We start from the raw sequence: 22266 nt of genomic DNA on the forward strand, positions 1-22266 counted from the left end.
GCTAGGTTATGTTTAACAAAATCAGCATTTCATTGTAGCATATCAGATAAAGATACTTCAGCTACCTTAATTACTTTGAAAGAAATATTGACGTTATTTTGCCTGAGAGATTCTAGTTCCAAAGGAGGGAGAAGAAGCACATTATCACTGTGGAGAGGCAGGCATTGGTTTCTATAGCAACATGTGGGCTCTGTATTCTGTTAGCAGAGCAAACTCTGAGCTGAAGAGATTACCCAAGGTTTCCATTTATTGGATAAAATATAAAACTTCAAACAGATGGCCCTAGGGACAATTCTAAATCAAAAATAACAAAAGGCTTAGAACTATTGATGTTATATGATTGAACATCTACTATATTTTTTTAAACTCAGAATGGGTAGAATTTTGTGAGAAAATGTTTGCAAATGACTGGTACAAGTTTGATGCTGGGAGGTGTTTTACTGGTCCAAAAATTATATTTAAAAACAAACAAGTGAAAGCTGAGGGTAAAAAAATCAATTTAATGCAGGTGTCATTGACTGACCCTAATCTTGCTTATCCTTACACTTTGTATCTTTGCTAGTGTATGTTCTTTTTTGGGTAGCAGTTTTTGGTGCAGTTGACCACATTGTTATCTTGTATTTACTCTCCTTCAGCTGGATCCACTGTTATCTATCCTTATTGTCTTATGGACATGGGAGCAGAATTTAGCCTTTTGGCCCATCGAGTCTACTCCACCAGTCCATCATGGCTGATCTATTATCCCTCTCAGCTTCATCCTGCTTTCTCCCTGTAACCTTTGATGCCCTTACTAATCAAGAGCCTACCAATCTCTGTTTCAAATATACCCAATGACTTAGCCTCCACAGCTGTATGTGGCAATGAATTCCACAGACTCAAAGAAATTTCACCTCATTTCTGTTCTAATTGGCTATCCCTCTATTCTAAGTCTGTGCCCTCTGGGTCTAGACTCTCCCACTATAGAAAATATCCTCTCCATATCTACTCTATCCAGGAATTTCAACATTTGTTAGGTCTCCCCCCACCATTCTTTGAAACTGCAGTGAATTCAGGTCCAGAGCCATCAAACGCTCCTCACATGTTAACCCTTTCAATCCCAGAACCATTATTATGAACTTGCTCTGGATCCTCTCCAATGCTTATCTTTCCTAAGATAAGTAGCCCACAACTGATCACAATACTGCAAGTGCAGTCTGACCAGTGCCTTATAAAGAAGCCTCAGCATTACATCCTCGTCCTTGCTTTTATATTCTAGTCCTTTCAAAATGAATGCTAACATTACACTTGCCTTCCTTACGACCAATTTAACCCGCAAGTTTAGGGAATCCTGCACAAAGACTCCGAAGTTCCTTTGGATTTCTGAATTGTGTTCTCATTTAGAAAATATTCTATGCTTTTATTCTTTTGACCAAAGTGCATGACCATACACTTCCCTACACTATACTACCACTTCTTTGCTCATTCTCCTATTCTTTCCAAGTCCTTCTGCAGACTTTCTGCTTCCTCAACTCTACTTGCCCCTCCACCTATCTTTGTATCATCTCCAAATTTGGCCACAAAGCCATCAATCCCATCAACCAAATCATTGACATACAACATGAAAAGAAGTCCCAATACTGACCTGTACAGAACATAACTAGTCACTGACAGCCAACCAGAAAAGGCTCCCTTTAGTTCCACTCTTTGCCTCCTGATAGTCACCCAATTTTTTTTATCGATGGTAGTATCTTTCCTGCCATACTATGGGCTCCAATCTTGTTAAGCACCCTCATGTACGATGCCTTGTCAAAGGTCTTCTGAAAATCCCAGTAAACAACATCCACTAACTCTCCTTTGTCTATCCTGCCTGTAATTTCCTCAAAGAATTCCAACCGCTTTATCAGGCAAGATTTCCCTTCAGGACATCAAGCTGACTTTGGCTTATTTTATCTTGTACCTCCAAGTACCCTGAAACCTCATCCTTAATAATGGATTCCAACATCTTACCAACCACTGAAGTCAGGCTAACTGGCCTATAAATTCTTTTCTTTTGCCTCCTACCATTTTAATGAGTAGAGTGACATTTGCAATTTTGCAGTCCTCCGGAACACTGCCAGAATCTAGCGATTCTTGAACAATCACTGTTGATGCCTCCACAATCTCTTCAGCTGCCCTATTTCAAAACCCTGATCCAAATTTTAAAATCCATCTGATCCAGGTGGCCTACCTACCTTCAGAGCTTTCAGCTTCTCAAGCCGTTATTATTAGTGATTCCAACTACACTCATTTCTGCACCCTGGCACTCTCACATTTCTGGCATACTGCTGGAGTCTTCCACGATGAAGACAGACACAATACTTATTAAGTTCATCTGCCATTCCTTTGTCTCCCCCCCCCCGCCAATTCCAACCTCTTTATCATAGCTTTCAAGTGATCCGATATCCACTCTCTCCTCTCTTTTTTTCCTTTATATATCTGAAAATACTTTTGTTATCCTCTTTTATATTATTGGTTAGTTTACCTTCATATTTTCCCTCCTTATTGCTTTTTCAGTTGCCTTTTGTTGGTTTTATTAAAAGCTTTCCAATCCTCTAACTTCCCAATAATTTTTGCTGTATTATATGCCCTCTTCTTTGCTTTAATGCTGTTTTTGACTTCCCTTGTCAGCTACGGTTGCCTCATCCTCTTTAGAATATCCTATTAGAATACTGCTTCATCTTTAAGATGTATCTATACTGTGTCTTGTGAATTGCCCCCAAAAACTCCAGCCATTGCTGTCTTGCCATCATTCTTGGAACTGTCTCGCTTCCAATAAACTTTAGCCAGCTCCTCTCTCATGCCTCTGTAATCCCCTTACTCCACTGTAAGACTGATACATCTGATTTTAGCTTTTCCCTCTCAAATGCAGAATGAATTCTATCATATTATGATCACCATCTCCTTGGGGTTCCGTTACCTTAAGGTCCCTAATAAAATCTGGTTCAACACCCAATCCAGAATTGCCTTTTCCCTAGTGGGCTCAACCACGAGCTACTCTTTTTTTTAAAAAAAACATCTCATTGGTATTTTACAAATTCTCTCTCGGGATGCAGCACCAACCTGATTTTCCCTAATCTACCCTAATTCTAAAGAGGATGAGGCAACCGTAGCTGACAAGGGAAGTCAAAAACAGCATTAAAGCAGAGGGCATATAATACAGCAAAAATTATTGGGAAGTTAGAGGATTGGAAAGCTTTTAATAAAACCAACAAAAGGCAACTGAAAAAGCAATAAGGAGGGAAAATATGAAGGTAAACTAACCAATAATATAAAAGAGGATAACAAAAGTATTTTCAGATATATAAAGGAAAAAGAGTATTGAAATCCCCTATGACTATCATAACATTGCCCTTTTGACATGCGGTTTCTATCTGCGGTAATTTGTGGACCACGTGTTTGCTACTGTTTGAAGGTCTGTAAATAATTCCCATCAGGGTCTTTTCATCTTTGCAGTTCCTTAGCTCAACCCACAACAATCTACACCTTCCGATCCTATGTTACCTCTTTCTAAGAATTTTATTTCTTTTACCAGCAGAACCACCCCTCCCTCTGACTACCTGCCTGTCCTTTCAATACAATGTGTACCCTTGTAAGTTAAGCTTCCAATGATTATCTTCTCTTAGCTATGACTCAGTGATGCCCACAACGTCATATCTGCCCATCTCTAACTGCTCTAGAAAATCATCTGCCTTATTTCATATACCGCCTGCTTTCAAATATGGCACCTTCATTCCTGTACGATACCCTTTTTGATTTTGACCCCTGTTACACAGCAACTCATTCCACTGATCTAGTGACAAAGTCTGTCCAAGTTCACCTCATGATCAAATATGACACCAAGTTTCCCATCATTTCAGACAGTTACTGGGGAATGAGAGCCAGTGACAGAAATCAAAGATCATTTTTTTTTGTATGGTTGCAGGAGGTTTCTGCACATCCATTACAAGACATAAGATAAACAGTTAGTATTTCTGAGTCAGTCAAGGATGAGGTAGATTTGTTATCAGGCTACAAGAGATTATGGTATTATAATTTCTGACCATGGTGAGAATAGCAGCATATGGACAACAAACAGAGGGAACCCATAAATTGGTTTATTATCACCACATGTACAAAGCACAGTGAAAAACCACTTTGCATGCCATTCACAAGGATCATTTCATCACATCAGTACATTGAAGTGGTACTACATAAAAGCAATAGAATCAAGAATAGACTTGCAGCTACAGGGAAAGTAGATATGTTATTGGCAAACAAAAAGAGGCAACCATGTAGCCGCATGAAGAGGACTCATTACAAATGAATCTCCAAATGAAACTGAATAGCTGGAAGTTGTAGCACATATAGGGACTGATGACATAGGTAGGAAAAGGGATGAGGTCCTGAAGAGCGAACACTGGGAATTGGATAGAAAGCTGAAAAGCAGGACTTCAAGTGTAGTAATCTCTGGATTTCTGCCTGTGAGGATAAGAATAGGATGATATGGCAGATGAATATGTGGCTGAGGAATTGCTGTAGGGGACAATGTTTAAGATTTCTGGATCATTGGGATGTGTACAAAGAGGTTGACTTGCATCTGAACTCGGGGGACCAATATCCTTCCGGGCAGGTTTGCTAGAGCTGTTGGGGAGAGTTTAAAATAATTTAGCAGGGGGACGGGAAGCAGAGTGATAGGGCTGAAGATGGGACAATTGGTATATAAGTAGATGCAAAGTGTAGTGAGACTGTCAGGAAGGGCAAGCAGATGATAGGGAAAAATTGCAGACAGTGGAATAAGTTGACATGGGGGCAAAATCGAAAAGGGTGATGAATCCAGGACTGAAGGTGCTATATTTGAATGCACACAATATATGGAACAAGGCAGATGATTTTGTACTGCAGTTAGAGAATGGCAGGTACGACACTCTGGGCATCACTGAGTCGTGGCTTAAAGACGATCCTAGTTGGGAGCTTAACATCCAAGGATATACATTCTATCAATAGGACAGGCAGGTTGACAGAGGGGGTAGGATGGGTCTGTTGGTTTAAAAAAAGAGAAATCAAATCCTTAGAAAGATGTGAGATAGGATGGGAAGATATACAACTCTTGTGGGTAGAATGAAGAAACTGCAAGAGTAAAAAGACCCTGATGGGAGTTGTATAGAGCCTCCAAACAGTAACCAGGATTTGGGATATAAATTACAATGGGAGATAAAAAAAGGCATGTAAAAAGAGTAACGTTATGATAGTGTATGGTATGGTCATGCCCTTTGGTAGAAGAAATAAAAGCATAGATTATTTTCTAAATGGAGAGAAAATTTAAATATCTGAGGTGCAAAGAGTCCTGGAAGTCCTCCTGCAGGATTCCCTAAAGGTTAATTTGCAGGTTGAGTTAGTGAGGAAAGCAAATGTGATGTTAGCATTCATTTTGAGAGGATTAGAATATAAAAGCAAGGATGTAATATTAAGGCTTTAATAAGGCACTGGTGAGGCCTCATTTAGAGTATAGTGAGCAGTTTTGTGCTGGTATTGGAGAGGGTTCAAAGGAGATTCACAAAATGGTTCCGGGATTGAAAAGCTTATCGTATGAGGAGCGTTTGATGGCTCTGGCGTGTATTCACTGGAAATCAAAAGACTGAAGGGGGAATCTCATTGAAACCTATTGAATGTTGAAAGACCTCAACAGAGTAGATTTGGAGAGGATAGTTGCTATGGTGGAGGAGTTTAAGACCAGAGGGGACAGTCTCAGAACAGGGGGACATCCATTTAGAATGGAGATGAGGCATTTCTTTAGCCAGAGGTTGGTGAATCGGTGAAATTCTTTGCCATGAGTGGCTGAGGAGGCCAAGTCTTTATGTATATTTAAGGCAGAGGTTGATTGATTCTTGATTTGTCAGTGCGTGAAGGGATACGGGGAGAAGGCAGGAGATTAGGGCTGAGAGGGGAAAGGATCAGCTGTGATGAAATGATAGAGCAGACTCGATGGGCCAAATAGCCTAATTCTGCTCCCATATTCTATGGTCTTATGGTCATTTTCATTTCTCAAAATTTATCAGATTCTGCTCCTTCCTTATCGTATTTATTGCTGAAACCTTTTTTTTTTTGCTTCCTGACTCAATAAGGCCTATGCACCTAATTGACCAGCTAGCCAGTGGTTGAATAGACCTGACTTCAAGGGGAATGATAATGAGTTCGAATCCAGCTGGCTCCATGCACACTTTCCATCCGTACTGGGTTGAGTGTCAAGCTAGCAACTCGGACTCATAAAAAACAGTCAAATGCCATGGAAATGGCAAAAATGCCACCTGATGCACCACAAAGCACAAAAATGAACAACAATCTATCAACCTACACTTTATTCCCCATAAATCTTAGCATGTCCAAGCTCAAAAATCTGTGTGCTTAACTGACAGCACCTGTCCACTCTCCACTCCCTGTATTTAGTGACTTCCCCATTTACAGTATTTCTAAAGTCTCCTCTAACTCTACAACTATTGACATATCTCACACTTCCAATTCTGAACTCTTGATAATTCCCGAATCTAATCACCTTGCCTGGTTATCAAGGTGCCAGAATTTTCCCAAGCCTCTTCCCTCTCTCACTGTCTTCCCTCCTTTTTAAGATGGTTCTTAAAATCTCTTTCTTTGACCATGCTTTTAGTTATCATCCCTTTAATATTTCCTTAAAGCTTCAACTTTTGTTTGATACTGGTGTGGTGAAAGTGCCTTGGAATCCTTCCTTTTTTTTAAAAGGTGCTGTATAAATGTGGTGACCACAGTATTTTCAATAGGTTATTGAATGTGATTGGATCTCCATTTGGTTCTCAAGTTCAGTGGTTGGGAGAGTAACATGTTTTGCTGATGCAGGTACACATTTATATTGAACTGTCCATGCAAGAATGTATATGTGTAATCAGAGTGCATAGACGTATGATGCCAATTGTAACATCAATAGTTATGGTAGATGCCAGCTGTTCTGCCTTCACCAATCTAAATAATAAATAATGTACTAAGTTTCTCGTAAGCAATTCAGTCATGGCTTCCATTTAAGGTGTGGCAGACTGCTGCCACTTCTGTGGCATACCGTCAGGCCAGTGGGATTCATCGGAATACACACTCTAATGCTCCATCCGACTCCTATATGGACGTTGAACCCTTGGACGCTACTTCACTTTTTTAATATGTATTATTTCTGTTTTTGCGCGATTTTTAATCTATTTGATATATGTATACTGTAATTGATTTACTTATTTTGTTTTTTTCTATGTTATGTATTGCATTGAACTGCTGCTGCTGCTAAGTTAACAAATTTCACGACACATGCCGTGATTCTGAATGTTAAATTCAGCTTGAACTCCACTCACAGGCACCGGAACGTGAAAGTTTTGACTTCATAGTTTAAGAGTAGTAGGAAATTGAGACGGATTGATTTCACTCATTGAAACTTCTGCTGCTTCATGATCCCAATCCCAAAATCCTGCGCAAAATGTAAATCATATAATAGTTGCCATACCCTTGCCAACTTTACACTCTACTGATAGTGTTTTCTGCATTAATTATTAACAAATATGTTCCCTCATAATCACTCTGTGACCTTTGCTGATATTGCAGCTCATGTCCCCACTTTATCCTTGTGTTTTTTCAAGTGAGGAATGTTGTTTTCAAAGCCTTCTCTTTGTTTGGAAATGGATTTATTAAATGAGCTCATCCCTCTCTATTCAGGCGTTCTCTCCAATAACTGTGCACGTTAATGCTGGATTATAGAGTTTGTGCATTAACACTGAAGGATTTTTGTGAACTACAGATTTTTGTTGTTGCCTCCATTAACGTGCTATTCTCATCAACTGCATTTTGAAAAGATGGTTGCACATGTTATTTTATTATTTAACAGGATGAGGGTGTGTTGTTTATTAAATTTTGAAAAATATTGCATGGAAGTCAGAGCAGCTCCAAGTGATACTTTTTTGATGGTGCTACTGAAGATGGGTGACAGCCTAACTGGTGGTTCATAAAGCAAGAAATACAACTAAATACTTAATACACTATTTCTGTGGTAAACTGTCACTGCATACAATGAGGAGGCACATGAAGGGAAGGCTGACTCGAGGGTCGAGACAGCGGGTACGATGCAAAGTCAGAGCAAGGTCAAGGCATGTTCAAGATGATGTCGGAGACGGAGATGAAGCAAGGAAGTTTCAGTGCCCATCCACCTGAACCGAGACAAGGTTGGATCAATCCAGGCAGCAGGCCGACTTGGACTGGTTGGGTACTGGCCAGAATGTGGCGGTGGGGTCCAGACCCAGAGCGTATCATCATGGCGGGGCCTGGTTCCTAGTGCAGGGGATAACCCAGTGTTTGGACAATTTAACTGCCAGGCCAGTTAGACTGAAAAGGCAGGGTGTTGGGACTGGAGGCAAGGGTCAGGCCAGTTCTGTTTGCTGCTCTGCGACATTTGCACTGCTCTCTGGGGCATTGAGGCCGAGGTTGTGTCCTGCTCCGGCTGATCCAGGCTTTGTGTTTGCGAGCTTCACAGTGATTTGCCCCACTGTATGAGGAACAGAGCCTGCTGCAGCTGCTTTGGGCTTCGTGTCTGTGGACTCACTTTTGTTCTGAATGTTATTGTTTGCACAATTCGTTTTTTTTACACTCAGGTGTTGAAGTGTCTATACAAGTCAAACACTGTAGCATTGTTAATGTCTAACGTTTGCTGATGGCAGCTGGAGTCTTCCTTGGCCTCAAGGCACCAGTGGCATGAGGATGTCTTTCGACGAATGTATGGGTTGTTTGAATGAAAGAAACCATGTTGACTTAATGGTGTGAGAACAAAAGATCAAAGAATTAATCTGTTTCTGTGTGTATCTCTATGCTTGTGGAACTCTCTATTTATTGGGGTGCCTTTCACTGGGTTCTTGGGACTTCACTGAGACCGAGGGATCGTGATTGGTGTCTTGGACAGACCCAGGGTGATTTCACGATTCGGAAGTTCCCCTGACAACAGCAATAATCAAGTCCCCTGAGGACAGCAACAATCAAGTGGAGAGTACAAATTCTAAGCCCTGAAATCTTTGTAACCTACTTCGTAGTATTTAATTTGGTTTATTTGTGCTTTCTATTTTATGATAGTAAATTAGGCAAGTTACTTTGTTGTGCTTGTGTGCTTATTACCATATCTCCTAGATACTTGAATTGTTTGGTTTGGGTCTGATCAACCCAGCCCATTGCAGGGTGACACTATTTGCTCTGAGATGGTGGTATTGTTAGCAGGAAGTTCCATGATTCATTATCTAGCAACTCTGCAATGGTGCAGAAGTGTTGATGTGCTTCCAGGATATTATGTAATTCAGAAGGCGATCTAGACTCGCACTTGTCCCACGTGGTGGTTGACGTCTTCAGTTTGAGAGTTGCTATCAGACTACCCTAGGTGACTAACTATGCTGCCTTTTGGAAGTGGCATGCGCTACAGCCATTGTAGGTTTATGTTGGTGGAAGTTAAGGATAGTGGATTTGGTGCAACCAAGTTTCTTGATTGGTGGTGCCTTGTGCAGGCAGTATTTCATTGTAACCTACCACACAAGTTGGAAATGCAAAGGTGAGTCACACTACATTCGGCTTCTGAGCTTTTCTAAGATGCATGGTTTCTGCGTAACTGCTCTGTTTAAGTTTTTCATTAGTGGTGACTGACCCCCGTGATGTTGATTGTGGGAGGCTCGATGTTGATAATGTGACAATGTAAAAGGTAGGAAGTAGGATTCTCTTATTGGAAATGGTCATTGCCTGTCGTTTGTGTGACATGAATGTTACTTGCCTCTTAATGTCTGAATGCGGTCTTGATGGATGTATTTTATTATTTAACTGCTTAATGCTTCATCCTGCATCCTGCTTCATTCCCTGATGAGTTCCAAATAGAACTGAGCAATGTACAGACATGCACAATTATCCCAACTGCTAATATAATGGAAGCGTATATGATGCAGATGAGCTGGACCCGAGATAGACCCCTCAAGGACTATGTAATGGTGTTCTAGTGCTCTGATTTACCTCCAACCACCCACATCTTTTGTGCAAGGTAAAACTCTAGCCAATAGCCAGTGGAAGGCTGCCCCTTAAGTCCCAATGGTGTCACTTTTACTAGGGCTTATTGGTGTCACAAATCCTGCAAGAACATTCGCTCCCAATACATCTTTGGAAATTGGCTGTTTGACCCATACCTGGACTAAGGATGTAATGTTTTTTATTATTTTGCCAATACTTATGAAAAGCATGTTTTTCTTGTTTATTTTTGTGGAATTTGGACCAATGGTGAACTGAACTTTGCCTTTCTTTTGGTGAATTTTCAACTTTGAAATGAGCATTTTTAGTAAGTTCTCTTTCATTAGAAACCAGTCCAAACTGAATTGCTTCTTCCCCTGCTACAGCAAATTGCTACTTTCAGCATGAGCCATAAGTGTGTGATATATTTTCATCTTTACTCCATGATGTAGAAGTAACCTTAGCTAAATGTTGCCTCTGCTGATTCCAAGCCCTGCTTTTTTAATATGTTTTGATAACCTTTTTCCAGCAGTTTCTGGCCTACTCTCATTTGCTGATTCACTAGCAGATGGGAATGAGAGAAAAATAATGGTGATAAGCAAGAGGAAGGACAGGAGAGAAAGCATGGTGGACAATGAACCTTGCATCTGTCAGAAACAGGTCCACTGAGATGACCTTTAGTTAAAAAGTATACATTTTCCAGCTGGATGGTCATGAGGGGACAGTGAGGTACCTGAGGGAGGTCAATGAAATAGCCATGTGAAGGTTCAGGCTGTGAAGTTGTTCAGAAGTTCAAGTCCTCATTTTATTGGTTGGAGGGGCAGGTGGTGGGAGACTGTTGTCAAACAGTGCAACAATGTCTGAAGAAGAGGTGAGAAGAGGATTGTGAGAATTAGGAGGGTTGGGGCAGTAGTTAGGGGAGGATGGAATACCACCAGAGCAGATGAATATACTATGAAGGATCTCTGTGAGGGATATACATAGCAAAGGAATTCATGGTCTCTGAACCATTCTGAAGGTTCCTTTTAGAGGCAGCAAAGTAAGCGTTACAAGTGTGAAAGCTTTCACCATCTGTGAGCTAAATATATGTCTTCCAAAATCCCAGAAATGCTATCCTGGCAAGTGTAAGGTGTCAATCGATATTACTGAGCATGGTGTCTATTCATCAGTACATCATGAGGATGGTAGACCTGGATGGAAAATCATGGACTTTGCAGAGTTTCCAGTTAGTCCATAGATTCCCTTTGCAAATAATTTCCCCTTAAAATTAAATGAGACAGCATGTAAAAATGTGGCAGTGAGAGATCCTGTTTTTCAGCATGTCAGTCTTGGTATTAGTCTTGCGGCGTGAAAATTTTGCCTTTCAAACCAGGAAAATGGGAAAAATTAAATGTCAACCAAGAAGAAAGAAACATAGAATGTGAATTAGAAAACTTAACAGCCAATCAGTCTACTTCTGGCAGTAACGGTTGAAGGATGAATGTTGTCCAGCAATGAATGAATTCCCTTGTTCTTGTTTGAAAAAAAATACCATAGAAATTGTCAAGATTTCACCTGCCACTTAATATTTCAAAATGTGTTTCTTTCAGATATTTGAAGCCAGACGCCGACAAGAAGTCAAAGCATAAGACAGCTGTCAAAAAGAAAACCCTTAATCCAGAATTCAATGAGGTATTAATAGATCTTATTTTAAATGCACAGCTAATGATAGCATATAGTGCACATCTTCTAACGACTGTATCATAACAAAGCTGCATCACCATACATTGTGACAGAAGTTGCTGTTTGATGTAGCATAGCTTCCCATTGCTGTACAGTAGGACTGAGTAGGATGATGGAAAATATAGGATCCAAGGGTTAAGGCAATTCCCGGCATCTGAGTAGAGGGGAAACGGTAAATCGACTGTCTATTCTCTTGGGTTGGTATGTGTACAAAAAGATTGGGAAAGGGAGAAAATTAATTTTGTTCCTATCCACTAACCCTTCAATAGAATGCATATATAGGAATCTGGTGCAATTGTCTTCATTGCGATGTGTCATGGTTGACCACACAAGACCATATATGCATACACTTGGACAAAGTAGAGAGCGGATGTAGGTTTTATGTGACTAATAATACCCGAGTAGAAAATGTCCAAAACTGGATCAGTCAAGAAGCCATATTGCATGGCTCAATTATTTAAACATTATCTTCTAATATTTGGAATGGCTTTTTCTCCCCACAAGCTTTGCAAGTTTTACAACTTGTGCTGGCAATGTAAGTTTCCAGTAGAGTGGCTCAATGATACTGCCAGATTTCATCTTTATTATACCCATTAATGGGCTGCAGAAGTGGGAAACTGCAATTGGGTTCAGTACCAATGAATTCAACTATTACCTGACCCCTTTCAATCTTCCAGTTAATTTGGCCATCCGGGCAAGCTGGCAAAAGTATTGGCCTTGTTCTTTTTGCCTTCCAAAGCAAACATAATCTGAAACATTTCTGCTGTTTGAAGCTTAAAATGAAAGTCATTGTTGTGAAAAATTATCAAAGTTCAAACAGAAAATGCTGAAAAAAAAATTAAAAATCAAGGAACTGCAGATGTTGGATTTTTTCTGATTTTATTTCAGATTTCAAGCATCTGCAGTTTTTTTCACTTACTGTTGAGTGCTTAGTGTAAGAAAGCTGAGGAAGAACCTTGCTGTTTTCCAGCCCAGGGGAATGCATGGTGTTGGGAAATCTCCAATTACGACTCATGAAGCCACCCCTTGCTCCCAGGCACTGACTGCGATTCCATTCCGGGTGAAATTCCAACAAAGCTGGGAAAGTTGTTGCATTTATATGTGTTTCTCAAGTACAGAATCATCAAGAGACAGCCAAATCCTTTGTTCTTGCCCATTACCAGAGTCTAGTTTTTACATTCAAATATATTGTGTCCATCAACATGGTCTTATAAATAAATCAGATGGTTCAGTTATTACTCCTTGTTATATCATTCCTTAATCTCACAATGTCTGCGACACATAACACTCCTTGGGCTTTCACAATACATTAATATTTACAGATGAGCAATAAGCCTGAATTCCAAAAGAATCCAATTATCAAACCACTAACAGATATTCAGTCACTTTACAAACCTACAGACCCCATATGCTAAGAATTCAGAAAGAGTTAAGTTGTCATTTGACCCAACAGATATTCATGCATTACTCTACAAATTTCCTAAATTACATCACCTCAAGTGAACCTGCATGCAGGGTGCAATTCAAAATGCTATAAGCTTTCAAAATAAGTAAATGAGGACTTCAATACATTTTTATTGTTTAAAATTCATTTACTGACTGTGAATGCCACTGAAAAGATGGACATTTAGCACCAATACCTAATCACCCGTGAACTGAAGGAGTTTGTACAGGGGTGGCAAATCTACGGCACATGCAAATATTGTGTTGGCCTGCAGCACGCAGGGCTACTTTTGATTCTTAATCCCTACCTATAAAAAAGGATAATGATAATTAATGTTACTGCCAAATGAAGCGGCAAATGATTTCTACAACCTGAAAGCAGTGATTACAACCCAAGATTAATATTAATAATTTTTGAACAGGTTTTCTAAAATGCTTCATTTATTACAGTGTCTTTTACATTTTTATTAATAATAAAGCAATTAATCCACATAAATAAGCAACAGTGCTCAACCTTTTTTCCTTAAAAATAAAAAGTCGATAATATTGCTAATTTATTAATCAATGATCATCTCCACTCAAAATTACTTTGGCATGCGAGAGAATCTTTTTTAGAAGATTATTGCCAATTTGGGTACACTCTCTCAAAAGCATTCACCGCCCCTGATTTTAGTAGCTGACTGGGAGTGGGTAGTTAGCAGTCTAAAATTCCCTTCTTCCCTTAGTACTTATTAATGTCATTATAAACAGCAATATGGCCACAATCATCAGATCCAAAAGATATAAATTATCTTTTTAATGAATGATTTCATAGGATAACAAAGTGAAATTCCTGAGCCATTGGTGGAGTTCTTTTGATCATCTCCTGATCCCTAATGTACTTTATTAGATTTTTAGATACATTGCACTTCTCAATAGAAAATAAACTTGTGTCAGTTTTGCATAATATAATTGAGCTATGTAGAAAAGGATCAGTACATTGTGTTTGTAAATCAGTATTGCACTGTTTGAAGTCATAAAGCCTTAAGTGCAAATTATCCTTTATCCTGTATTGTGCTCCTTTATCTGAAGTTCTTGCAATTGATTTCCCTTCTTTGAGCAGTTAAATGTACATTAATTAGAGCTAGCAAGCTACAAATAATGGAATCTGGCATTAACTCACAGAAGTGATAATCAGGCAATTAAAATGTTTCCATCTTGCAACAAATCAATGTGTGAAAAATTTTGGATGTGTAGGAAGCTTAAACTAGAGTATTAAATAGTTATGAGAATTTTAATCATGTTGGCAGAAGACTTGCAAGTTTGAAGTTAAATTTTTTGTCGTTGTAAACAGCAGTCAAGCTGGATTTCAAGTCTTTTATAGCAACTGCCTGATCTATAGCCAGCGACCTTACTTGAATGAAAATTGATGGTTTTGGATGTGCTGTGCCCTTGAATTGTCACCTGGACAGTGATAATTAAAATTAAAATCTACACTCATATTTTAGGTTAAATTGTAAAGATTGGAAGCATGTGCTGCAGTTTTTACATTTTTTTTCCATTTAGGAATTTTTTTATGAGATCAAGCAAGCAGATTTGGCTAAGAAAACTCTAGAAATAACTGTTTGGGATTACGACATAGGAAAATCAAATGATTTCATTGGTAAGTGAATATTTATTATTAAATAAAAAATTAATTTTTAAACTGTGCCGTTGGATTGATGGCTCATTCAGAGAGATAAAGCCTCATTCAACTCCCCTAATTATGTATTGTGATGACGTATTTCCTTACAGATCTCTTTGGGTAGTGGAAAGACTTAGGTGAGTCAGGACATGACTCATTTGTACAGAAGGTATAGTCTCTGGCTTGCTTTTGTAGACACTATGTTTACCTGTCTGGTCCAATTAACTTTCTCGTCTATAATGACCTCAATATTGATGGAGAGATAATCCAGTGAAGACAATATGTTCAATGTCAACATAGATGGTCATTGCCTCTGCTTCTGCAGCCTTTATGTGGCTCTGGTTTCTCAGTAATGTGCTCTCTCACGTAGCCTGAAAAACCATAAATTGTGTGATTACAAAACCAGAATTGAAATAAAACTGGATAATCCATCTGACATGGAAGAGATGTTCCAAGTACAATTATGCATAGATCTTCATCCCATCTAGCATCTGAGTAATTGTGGTAGGTTTGGGAAAGCTCTCGCATCAACAGGCTACCAAAATTTCAGAATTACACCTTCACGAAGCTCCGTTGCTGACAGTTGAAATAAAAATCAGAACGTGCTCACTTGTGGAATGAGGAACAGAGTTGATACAGTGGATTCCGGTCAATCAGGACACATCAGGACCAGGACATTTTGGCCCAAATACGCAGATACGCAGGGGAGTTGAAGGGAGGACAAGATGGCAGCGCGACACAGCTCACAGCGGCCACTCCGGTAGTGATATCTGTTATTTTGTCAAGTAGGGTGCTGTGCACAATCCTGATTTGGTGGAGATGGACGTGAGAGCATGGAGGAACAGCTGGTGAAACTTCTGAAATGCCTGCTTCGCTGCTGCTGCTACTGTGTCGTCCAGAATCTCCGGAGGGGAAGGCCCCGAGTCCTCGGCTTTGCTTGTTGCTCGGCGGCCAGGGCTGGGTCAAAGCACTCAGCAGAGGATGGTGCTCGGAGAGGCTGTGTCGGAGGGCTGGTCGGAAGCTCGAAGCTTGAAGACGGACTCAGAGTCCGCTGCGGTCAGGTGCTTCCAATGGTGCTGCATTGGCAAGTTTGCGGTGCTTGGAGGTTCAGGGCAGGGAGAGTTTCTCCCTTCTGCCACCTGCATAAGATGATGAGGCTCTCGGGACTTTGAGACTTTTTTTTTTACCGTGCCCATGGTCTGCTCTTTATCAAATTACGGTATTGCTTTGCACTGTTGTAACTATACGTTATAATTATGTGGTTTTGTCAGTTTTAGTCTTGGTTTGTCCTGTGTTTCTTGTGATATCATTCTGGAGGATCATTGTATCATTTTTTAATACATGCATTTCTAAATGACAATAAACGAGAACTGAGTGTCCTCATAATCTAATCTAATACTGAAGTTTCATAGAAAATGTTACAAAGGTATATAAAAAAAAGATAAACTGCCTTTTAACTGAGTAACAAATTATGAATTCAAATGAAATACAGAACAAATTAGAACACTACCAATACTACTACAGTACTGTAAAACTGTAATAGTTCCTAATAGTTATCTATGGAGGAATTCATCCATTGTACTCTTTTGATTGACTGTAAATGAACAACATCAGCTCAGACACATAGTGCAGATAATGGACTGCCTTCATACAAGCTTTTAATGACTACATCCTCCAAATCTTCAGTTCTGTTTTAACTTTCAAGATGATTCTTGAAAAAGGTTCCCAAAATTGATTCCAGGACTGAAAGGCCTATCACACGAGGAGCATTTCATGGCTCTAGGCCTGTACTCACTGGAATGCAGAAGAATGAGGGGTGATCTCATTGAAACCTAGAGAACGTTGAAAGGCCTTGATTGAACCGATAAGAAGAGGATGTTTCCCATGGTGGGCGAGTTTAAGACCAGAAAGTACAGCCTCAGAGTAGAGGGGTGTCCTTTTAGAACAGAGATGAGGAAGAATTTCTTTAGTCAGAGACTGGTGAATCTGTGGAATTTATCGCCACAGGCAGCTGTGCAGGCTAAGTCATTGGGTATATTTAAGGTAGATGTTGATAGATTCTTGATTAGTCAGGGCATAAAGGAATATGGGGAGGAGGAAAGAGATTGGAGATGAGAGGGAAACTGGATCAGCATGATGAAATGGCGAAGCAGATCCGATGGGCCAAATGGCCTCATTCTGTTCCAATGTCCCGTGGTCTTATGATCGTTGATACCTTCCGATTCTTCATAATTTCCAACTTGTTGGAAGTAGTGAAATCATGTCATTTTCATTCCCGGCTGTTTTGTCACCTCCAAGCCTGAATGCTTGAAACCGCAGTGAGCAAAACAATCCTGAATTGTCTTGCCGCTTATTTGTTGCCAACTATTTACAGAAATCACTGCTTTTTGAACACAAACACACGCAACTGTTGCTATTTTAAAAACTGTTCATTCTAAGCATGGTGAAGTGCATAATGGCCCCGTCAAATACACACGACTGAGACTAGTTAGAAACTCACAAACAGGAGAAAATCTGCAGATGCTGGGAATCCAAGCCACACACACAAATTGCTGGAGGAACTCAGCAGGCCAAGCAGCATCTATGGAAAAGAGTGAACAGTCAACGTTTCTGTTCTGCCGAAGAGTTTCGGCCCGAAATGTTGACTGTACTCTTTCCCTGTTTTTACAGTGTTACTAGTTAGAAACTATTCAGCAACAGTCTCCTGTCCAAATTATGCAGCATCGCGTCTCAAATGAATGAAGGGAATCTTGGCTATTTGCTTGACTGGTTTCTGTTCTTTAAGAGTTGTTCCAAATAAATGGCAGCCCCAATTAACCAATAGTCCAATTAACTAGAATCCTCCGTATTTCAGGTTAAAACTTACCTAGGTTTGGCTAAACTTGGCATGATAATTCTGTTTGTACTCTGCAGAATCTCATGGAACCTGCTGATTTCCAGCACATTCTGGTTTTATTACGATAACTTTTCCCTGGGAAATGGCCCCGTCACCAAGAAAATCTGCCAATGATGAAGAGCCATTTGGGTGGGAGGGAAGGGGGTGGTGTAATGTCCTAAAATTGACTCCAAATTGCAGAAAATATCATTCATCAGATTATTTATCAGATAACAATCGAGAGGTGCAAGACCTAATCCCACTATGGCAGGCTCAAGTTAACTGAGTTAAAAATCTGGAATTTCATACAAAATGCTGGAGGAACTCAGCGGGCTCAGCAGCATCAATGGAAAAGGGTAAATGGTCGATGTTTCGGGCCGAGACCCTTCATCATGACTGACCAAGGGTCTCAGCCCGAAACGGCGACCCTTTACTCTTTTCCATAGTCGCTACCTGGCCTGTCGAGTTCCTCCAGCATTTTGTGTGTGTCGCTTTGATTTTCAGCACCTGCAGATTCTCTGTTTGGAATTTAAGACTACCAGGATTGTTAAAAAAAAACCATCTGGTTCATCAACATACCTGAGATCATTACTGGGTGATGCTGATGTTAAAGCTGTGGGATAAACATGTACAATGTTAAATATGACAATTTTAAATATGACAGTTGAATGACAGAGGTATATAGTACTGCAGCACAGAAACAGGCCCTTCAGCCCAACTTGTCCATGCTGACCATTTGCTTGTAATTGTCCTGTATTTCTCTGACCCAGGAATTTCCAACCTGGGGTCCATTGGACCCCTAGGTTAATGGTAAGGATCCATGGCATCAAATAAGTTGGAAATCCATGCGCTGAATCCTTCCTAACCATTTACTTATCCAAACATATTTTAAATGTTATTATTGTACCTTTCTCAACCACTTGCTCTAGAAGCTCATTCCATGTAAGCACCACCCTCTGCATGAAGAAGTTGCCCCTCAGGTCCCTTTTAAATCATTCCCCTTTCACCTTCAAACTATGCCCTCTAGTTTCTGATACCCACTCTCAGAGGAGAAGGCCATGCACTTTCACCCTTTCTACACCCCTCAGAATTTTATACATCTACATAAGGTCACCTCTCTCTCCTATTCTCAAATGAATCAAGTCCAAGTCCACCCAGCTTCTCCCTTTAACTCGGGCCATCAAGTCCTGACAACTTTCTCATAAATCTTCTCCTGTCTCTTTCCATCTTAATGACGTCTTTCTATAACAGGGTAGCCAAAACCATACCAGGTAGTCCGGTGGCCATTCCACCAACATCTTGTACAACTGGAACATCTGGTCTCACCACCCTGACTGCTGATGATCAGCATTCCAATTGTCTTCTTCACCACCCTGTGAACAACACTAGAGTGAGTGGCTGGCTGTCTGGTGTGACAAGCTATGATGATGATGGCCACCCTGTCTACCTGTGATGCTACCTTCCGGAAACAATGTGCTTGTCGTCCAAGTCCCTCTGTTCTACAACACTCCCTTTTGGCATTGGTTATTATTGTCACATGTACTGAATTGCAATTAAAAGTTTTGCATGCCATCTAGACAGATCATGCCAGGCATAATCACATCAAGATAGTAAAAAGAAAAGGGTAATAAACAGCAAAAAGAAAACTGCAGAATAGTGTTGCAGTTACAGAGGTAGTGCAGTGCAGGAAAACAAATAATGTGGAAGACTTTGTGACAAGGTAGATCAGGAGGTCAAGAGTTCACCTTTTAGTATGTTTAGGCATCTGATAACAGTGTCTTGTAACACTGGACAAAATCTGTCCCAGTGGTACACGCTCTCAAGATTTTGTATCTTCTGCCTGAACGGAGAGTGGAGAGAGAGTAACGAGTGGAAAGGGTCCTTGATCATGTGAGCTGTTTTCCCAAGGCCGCAGGAAGTGTAAAGCAGAGTCACTTGTGGGAGGCTGGGGCTGCATTCACAATTTCTTTTGGTCTTGGGCAAAGCAGTTGTCATTATCAAACTGAGATGCATGTGGACAACATGCAGTCCATGGTGCATCTATGACAATTTGAAGAGTCATTGAAGATGTGCAAAATTTCCTCAGCTTTCTGAGGATGCAGAGGTGCTGGTGTGCTTTCTTGCTCATGTGGCTGGATCAGGACAAATGGTCGGTGTTCTTTCTATCGGTACTTGAACCTTTCAATCATCTCCAACTCAACGACACAGATCCATTCAGGGGAGGTATACTCCATCTCTCTCCTTGAAGTCAATGGCCTGGTCCTTTCTTTTGCTGACATCGAGACTCATGGTGAAGAGTCTTGGCCTGCAACATTGACTTGGGTTCCTTTCCATAGGTACTACCTGACCTGCTGAGTTCCTTCAACATTTTGTGTGGCACTGCATACAGTTCTGGTTGCCCTGTTGTAGGAAAGATGTAGTTAATCCAGAAAGAAAGCAGAAAAGATTTACAAGGCTAATTTACAGTACACTTAGTATTTTTGTAAATTATTGTAATTTTTATGTAATGCACTGTACTGCTGCTACAAAACAACATATGTCACTGGTAATAAATTCTGATTCTTATTGTGATGCCTAAATATTGCCAAGATTAGAGGACCTGTGTTATAGAGAGAGGTTGGCCGGCCAGATCTTTATTCCTTGGAGCATAGAAAAACGAGGGTCGACCTTATAGAAGTGTTTAAAATTTTAAGAGGCTAAAAATCTTTTCCCTAGGTATGATAGCCCAAAACTAGGGGACATAGATTTGGGGTGAGAGGGGGAAGATTTAAAAGGGACCTTTGAGGCAACTACTTCACGCAGAGTGCAGTGGGAATATAGAGTAACACATACAAAATTCTGGAGGAATTCAGCAGGTCACCCAGCATCTACGAAAAGGAATAAGCAGTCAATGTTTTGGGTCAAGATGCTTCCTAAGGACTTGCAAAGTCCTGATGAAGAGTCTCAACCTGAAATGTCGGCTATTTATTCCTGTTCATAGAAGTTGCCTGACCTGAGTTCCTCTAGTGTTTTGTATGTGTTATTCTGGATTTCTGGCATCTGCTGAATCTCCTGTGTTTATGAGTATATAGAATGAACTGTCAGAAGAAGCCATTGAGACAGGTACAATGGTATCAGTTAAGAAGCACTTGGATAGATGCATGGAGGGCCGGGGCTTAGAGGGATATGTGCTGAATTGGGACCAGCCTTGTTGGGCTCTGTGGTCGGCATGGATTTGTTGGTCTGAAGAACCTGTATCACTGCTATGTTGCTGATTATTTTTTTTTTAGTTTCAACTACAAATTTACTGATCGTGCCTTGTGCGTTGTTTGTCATCTAAATAATTAATACAGATGACAAACAGCAATATGCCCTGCACTGATCTCACCTACACACCAATAGTCACGGGTCTTAATCCAAGAAACAACCTTCTAACATTACCTTCTGCTTCTTACCATCAACCCAGTTGTGTATCTACTGTCCTTCGGTAGCTCTGCCTAGATCCCATGCGATCTAACCTCTCTGACTAGCCTTCCATGTGGGACCTTGCTAAAGTCCATATATACAACATCCATTGCCTTCCCACATCAATCCTTCTGTTACAGAACAGTACAGCACAGGATCAGGCCCCTCAGCCCACAGGTATTATGCTGACCCAATTAAATTACTATTCAAATGACAAACTAAACTAATACCTTCAGCCTACACAATGTCCATACCCATCCATTTCCTTCACATTCACGTACCTATCTAAATTCCTCATAAAAATCTCTAATGTATCTGCCTCTACCACCACCCCAGGTAGCACATTTCAGTCACCCACCAATCTCTGTGTGGAAAAAAAACACTTGCCCCTCACATCTCCTTTGAACTTGCCCCTTCTTACCATAAATGCACGCCCTCTGATAGTAAGCATTTCAACACTGGGGGAAAAAGTTACTGTCTGTCTACTGCATCCATGCTTCATAATCTTAAACCTCTGTCAGATCTCCCTTCTGCCTCTGCTACCCAGAGAAAATGACCCAACTTTGTCCAGCCTCTCATTTTACACCTGCCCACAAATCCAGGCAGCATCTTGGTAAACCTCTTCTGCACCATCTTCAAAGTTGCAATATGCTTCCTTTAATGGGGTGACCAGAACTGTATGCAATACTCCAGATGCAACCTAACTAGAATTTTATACAGCTGCAAAATAACTTCCTGATTTTTGAATGTAATGCCTCAACTAGTAAAGGCAAACATGGTGTTCTTAAACACCCTATCAACCTGTGTAGCCATTTTCAGGGAACTAGGAACTTGATCCAGAAGATTCCTCTGCTCCTCAACACGGTTAAGGGTCTTGCCTTTAACAGTATACTGACTCTATACATTTGACTTACCAAGGTGCAACTCTTTATATTTGGCTGGGTTAAACTCCATCTGCCATTTCTCTGCCCATACCTGCAACTAATCTATCTCCTGTTGTATTCTTTGCCAGTCTTCTATGCTATGTACAGCATCTTCAATCTTCATATTATCTGCAAACTTACTCACCCACCCATCTACATTTTCATCCAGG

General features: G+C 40.4%; 2 protein-coding genes across 3 annotated transcripts in view; one reads left to right on the forward strand and one right to left on the reverse strand.

Moving 5' to 3' along the window:
- LOC134336815 (double C2-like domain-containing protein beta) overlaps positions 1 to 22266 on the forward strand; it is a 300546-nt gene that overhangs the window by 269260 nt on the left and 9020 nt on the right. The window contains exons 7-8 of the mRNA XM_063031310.1: positions 11616 to 11697; positions 14737 to 14833. Of these exons, the coding sequence (XP_062887380.1) occupies positions 11616 to 11697; positions 14737 to 14833 (179 nt within the window). The remainder of the gene's footprint in view (positions 1 to 11615; positions 11698 to 14736; positions 14834 to 22266) is intronic.
- LOC134336819 (uncharacterized) overlaps positions 1 to 22266 on the reverse strand; it is a 61631-nt gene that overhangs the window by 2971 nt on the left and 36394 nt on the right. The window lies entirely within an intron of this gene.

The sequence above is a fragment of the Mobula hypostoma genome, chromosome 23 (assembly GCF_963921235.1).
Source record: "Mobula hypostoma chromosome 23, sMobHyp1.1, whole genome shotgun sequence".
Taxonomy (NCBI): Eukaryota; Metazoa; Chordata; class Chondrichthyes; order Myliobatiformes; family Myliobatidae; genus Mobula; species Mobula hypostoma.